The sequence below is a fragment of the Astatotilapia calliptera genome, chromosome 3 (genome assembly GCF_900246225.1).
Source record: "Astatotilapia calliptera chromosome 3, fAstCal1.2, whole genome shotgun sequence".
Classification (NCBI taxonomy): Eukaryota; Metazoa; Chordata; class Actinopteri; order Cichliformes; family Cichlidae; genus Astatotilapia; species Astatotilapia calliptera.
In genome coordinates this window covers 30,301,319-30,306,953 of record NC_039304.1, presented here as the reverse complement: position 1 = coordinate 30,306,953, position 5,635 = coordinate 30,301,319, and the positions used below count along the sequence as shown (strand labels likewise).

The 5,635-nt window shown below is 42.1% G+C and overlaps 1 protein-coding gene across 1 annotated transcript; it reads right to left on the bottom strand.

Annotated features, from left to right (window-relative positions):
* Positions 1–1,579: 1,579 nt before the first annotated feature.
* LOC113019223 (zinc finger BED domain-containing protein 1-like) lies at positions 1,580–4,787 on the bottom strand. Its single transcript, XM_026162773.1, has 3 exons — positions 3,310–4,787; positions 2,506–3,125; positions 1,580–2,418 (listed from the first exon to the last, which is right to left on the bottom strand). Exons 1-3 carry the CDS (start codon positions 4,148–4,150, stop codon positions 2,275–2,277), a joined length of 1,605 nt encoding a protein of 534 aa, XP_026018558.1. The 5' UTR covers positions 4,151–4,787; the 3' UTR covers positions 1,580–2,274.
* Between the last annotated feature and the right edge of the window lie 848 nt (positions 4,788–5,635).

Here is a 5,635-nt window from a genome sequence, read left to right as displayed (position 1 = left end):
CGGCACTTAATCATCAGGTACTCCAGGTCCGGTGAGCAGAAGGATTTGACCGGGTGCATGTTCGCATAATCACACCAGCTGTTGTTGATCATGAAACACACACCACCGCCTCTGCTTTTCCCAGTAAGATCCTGTGACCTGTCCGCGCGGTGCACAGAGAACCCCGGCAGTTGTATTGCGGAGTCCGGTACTTTGTCCGATAGCCAGGTTTCTGTGAGGCAGATCACGCAGCAGTCCCGCATCTCTCGCTGGAATGAGATCTCCAGAGACTGCATATTAGCCAGTAATAAACTGGGTAACGGTGGTCTGTAAGTGCGCCGTCTCAGTCGAACCAGAACGCCAGATCTTCTCCCTCTGCGTCGGCGTTTGCGGCCTCCAGGGCCAGAGAACAAAGGCGTCTCAGGTGAGATGAATGGGGGGTCTGCAAACGGAGCGTCCGTGTTGCAAAACGTGAACTCCGGAAAGTTATAAGAAAGACCGTCTTTTATGTCCAGTAAGGTTTGTCGGTCGTACACAAGGAGACAAGTGCATCCAGTTCAGCTCTGTTTCATTGCATTAGCTTCCTTTTCAGCGAAGGCCAGTTGAGCTCGTGCTGCTTGAGCTTTGGCGTAGGCCCTTGCAGCTGCAGAAGCTGTTGATGAGGATGTCCGTTGAGAACGCCTTGTCGATGTTCTGGATTGCTGCGACTTGGTGTCAAATGGCTGAGACCGTTGCTGCATTGTAGCTGGTTGAGTGGCGACGTCTGGTTGCTGTTCACCACCGGCTGCTTCGTCTAGCTCTTCAGCAGCGTAGTCTTTTAGGTAATTTCTTCCTGAGCGTAGACTCATGTTGCTTAAAGTAGCTCTGTATGCTTGAACCCGCTGAGTAGGTGTCTTTTTACTGTGCTGCCCTCACGACACGACCATGTGAAGCTAGACAGCTAGCGAACAAAATAGACGAGATCTTCCACACAAGCCTTGCTTTTCTTGCTTTTAATGAAGATCTTTTTAAGCCTTTTCTCTCTCAAGGGTTCTCCTTGCTATTTCTTATTTGTAACTGAAATATACAGAAAGTGAAAATAAATTGCTAGCTAATATACATCTTAATAACAAACTTAAAGATTAGCCTAGCTTAACACGTGCGTTAGATTAGCATCACAGTTAACGCCAGGTAAACACATATAAAAGTTATTTCTGAACATATTAATACTCACAAAGACAAACGTTTCCCAAGGCACAAGCGTGTAGGGCACTCTTAGCGTGTACATGAACTCATTCACTCTTTTAATACTGCCGAAGCACTTTTCACAGCATTAACGGAGAAAATACGTCAAAGATAGGCGAATGATCAGAGCGCTCCCTCGCTCCCATTTCCGCACATACAATACAAAGATCGCTTGTGATAACGATGGCTCACTCTGAGCAAATTTCGAACCCACACATTTTAACTGTTTTTAGCATGAATTAGGGCTGCACGATATTAGGAAAACCTGCGATGTGCGATAACTGTGATCAATACTGCGATAACGATATGACTTGCGATAAAATAAATAGCAAAAAAAAAAAAAAAAAACAAATACATAATTTCCGTTTTACTGCACAGTTTTATTTAATGAAAGCTGCTGTATTAGCAGTGTAACAACAAAGTGCAGTCAAACATTGAAACATTGCCCCCATAAAAAAATTTCTGAGGCTTGAATTCTGAAAGACATCCTTCCCGGTCTCTATAATTAGTTTTAAATAAACATAACTTAAATTATACTGCAAATTATCTCTATGCAGTTGTTCATCATTTTACCACTCACCAAGTAGTTATGATGCAAGTCAAAACTGGAGTGGAAACTTTACTAGATTAAACTATAGGTAAGAACTTGTCTGCTGTGGGAACACACCAAAGAACAATTGTCTACCTTTGTGGTCGTACTGGCCAAGACTAATATTATCAACAATTAAGAACAATGTAGGTAGTGTATTTTTGTAATTTTTTTGAAAAAAAAAAAAGGTTTCTCTATCTTGCATTCATCCTTCCTGAGTGAATGTTTTTTATGGCAAGTTCTTGTTAAGGAAAACCAACATGTTTACTCTCCAAGGTTTTAAACATGTGCGCTGACATGTTACTATGTTTCCTGATGTACTAAAAAGTCTCTCTGAAGGTGAGCTACTTGCAGGTATGCAGAGATACTTCCTTGCAAGCTTGCTTAGCTGTGGGAATGTCATTTTGTGGAGTTTCCACCATGCCAAGGGGTCTTCCTCACTGTCTATGGCCGTGGATAGCAAGTAGCTGTTAAGCTCAGCTTCAACAGCTTGTGAGAGATGCATAAAAGAGGAGGTAGGGATTGGAGCTGCCTTGAAGAAACTGCCCAGGGACTTTTTTTGCCTTCTTCAGGGGACGACTGGGTGGATCATCTGTCTGGGCCTCTGGTTCAGCGGAGCTTCTCTCCTGGAACAGAAAGCAGATTATAAGAAAAGTAAACATTTTGGACTAAATATGAATTGAAAGGTTTTATATATAAGCATGCATGAATACCTTCTGTGCCACTGCTTCCATTTCTGACATCACTCTGGTCTTGATGTCTGAGACTTGATCAGTGCTGGTGTAGCTGACTTTAAATCTGGGATCCATGAAGCACGCCATGTCCATAAGTTCCTGGGTAGCTGGATTTTCATATTTAGTAATCAGGTACTCGAGGATTTTCTTCTTAATTGATTTTGTCAAATCACTGTCTTCTTCCTTCTCTGCAAGCACCGACGTCTTCATCAGATGAAGGACTGGTTTTACATATGAAACACTAACGTAGCTCTCACCAGACAGGGCATCTGTAAAGTCTTGCAGGGGGTGTAATGCCTGGTTGACAGACTCCAGTACCTCAAGATCCTGCCAAGTAGGAATCAAGTGTCTTGATTTCTTGTCTGCTGAGATGACATCAGAAATGGCCCGCTGCTGCTCCAGGACTCTCTCAATCATCTTCTGCCTGGAACCCCACCTGGTTGGGCATTCTGTGATCAGTGTGTGCTCTGGGAGGTTGAGCTTCTGCTGTGCTTTTTTCAGAGCCATCTTTGCTTTCCAGCTGTGGCAAAAATGTCCAACTAACTTTTTGCAAAGTCCAATGGCTCGGGCAATGCGGGCATCATCTTTGATAGAATTTTCTGGAGAAATAAGAGGAAACAAAAAAACTGTCATGTTTAAAACCTTTTTTTTAAAAAAAAAAACTAATTGAAATTTATAACTAAAGTTGTCTAAAAAGGTAACATTATCCTTATCAATATCAATTTGATAATAATGTATAGCACATTTTCATTGCTAAAAAGATCTGCCTTGAATAAAACTTACCGATTGCAAGGTGCAGCCTGTGTCCAAAACACTGAAGTCTGACCCAGTTGTTTAGCTCCGTGGCTCTCACAACATTGGCACCGTTGTCTGTGGTGATGCACACTTGTCGATCTTCTTTAAGATCCCAGCTGGCTAACACCTCACGTAATACATGGGCTATATTTTCACTAGTGTGGGAGTCTGGAAAATACACAGTCTCTAGACACCGTGTTTTCAGTTCAAAGTCTTCGGTGAGGAAGTGCACTGTGAAACTCATATATGGTTCCGTTGTACGACTTGACCATAGGTCTGTAGTGCTTGCGTAGTTTTCAGCTTGGCTCAGTTCAAACATGACGGTCTTGCGGCATGTTTCATACATTTGTGGAATGGCGACATGTGAAAAGTAGTTTCGTGAGGGGATGCGGTATCTCTGGTCCACTTTATGTATCAGACTGGTGAAGCCCTCTCTGCTAACTGTATTTATAGGCATCATGTCTTTAGCCAAAAAATGTGTAATGGCCTCTGTTATTTCTTTGTACCGCTTCGACGTTTTCTCATAAGGAATTCCACTTGAAAAACTCTGATACAGAGACGGCTGTTGGACTGCTGCGCTCTTTGTCTTAACATTAGCAACCTTTGTTTGGCTAGCCCTATCTTTCTGGAACTCTTCAAACAGTTCTCTGTGGTTGTATTGAAGATGATGGTGGAGATTAGTCGTGTTTCCTTTGGTGGTTGCCACGAGTGTTCGGCAAGTTTTGCAGAGTACCTGTGTTTGGAGAACGTCGTCTTTATCAAATCCAAAGTACCTCCAAATAAGTGAGGTACTATTTTTTTTTTTTTTTAGCCACGAGTTCAGTAGCATTCTCGTCACGCGTCTCGCTCTCAGCCATTACAACTCTGACTCGTTGCTGCAGCGTTGTTCGCGCCCGACCTGCGTAGGAGGCGGGCCTCTAATCCATTTGATTGGTTAATGCCGTGAAGGGCTCTATTCGACTGGTCAAATGTGTAAATGGATTTCTTTGATTGGTAAATTCTTTACAGCACGTGTGTAAACATTTTAAGGTACCCAATTATCGCAGTTTACGCCGTCTTTTGCGATGGGCCCATCGCGCAGGCTGATATCGCGATGACAATAAATTTTCGATTTATCGTGCAGCCCTAGCATGAATCACATAATATTTCTTAACTTTGAACTTATTTATCACCTTGCTTATGTAACTTAATCAGACTATGCACTAGCTACTGACTTTTGACCAAAAGGCATAACAAATAGTGAAATGTGTGGGGAAAAAACCTGTTAATTGTCCTGAGGTCTGAAAGAGCTCTGCTAAGCACGCTGAAGATTTTGATGTGAATGCTTGCAAATGCAAAGAGCTTAGTATATTTAAGTGTTTGTGCGTGTAATAAGGGTGCATTCTTTTTATATCAACAGAGTTACTGAGGTTTTATGGACTGTAAATACAAAATAAGAGTTCGATTAGGCTGTAGAAACAGATGAAAACATGAGTGTGTGTGCGTAGGCAAACTGCTGTGTGCGTGTGTCTGGCAGGAAGTGAAGCAGGAAACTGTGAGCTTGTGACATTGCAACATGAAAACAGAGGAATTAGAGACTGAATGTATTAAGACATAGCAATGAAAAGGATATTAATTAAATGTTTTAGTGTGTCAATACAGGTGGACTTTTCTCAACCTGAAAACATGAGTACAGCGGCAAAATGATAGATTAACAGAATTGGGACAAAAACAGGCCAGGCTTTGGCTTAAAATTTGACAGCTTCACCTAACATTCTGTCCTCATCCTGAGAAGAAGCTTAAAGGACAGTCAATCTCCTGATGAAGACAGAAGATAGACAGAACACCGTGTACTTGAAGAATTAACAGCAGGCAAAAAGACAGTGCAACTGACCTATAACACTGAAGACTCCAGCAGCAGCATGTAAGAAAACACTTGATGGAACATGCATTCTGAATTACAAGCTGGGAAGTTGAGCAGTGGGATGACTGTGTGAAAGCACTGGACAGCACTGGACACTGAGTTTCATATTTGCCATGCTGGGAGTGAACCTCCAAGAAAAGACTGAAGAGAGAATCAATGGAGAGAAGAAACAGCTGATTTGGGCCTGTGTTGATCTGTGAGGCCACACAACAAACTGTGAGAACAGGAACGAGTGGGAGGTGAATCTGGGGTAATATAGTGAAAGCATACGGGAAAATTGAATTGAAAATTGAGACTGAACTCATGGAGGTTTAGAAATGTTCAGAACATCACAACAGAAAGGTAAAAAGAAAAAGAGAGAGATAAAGAAATAAATAAACTAACAATTACATTAATGAACAGAAAACACAC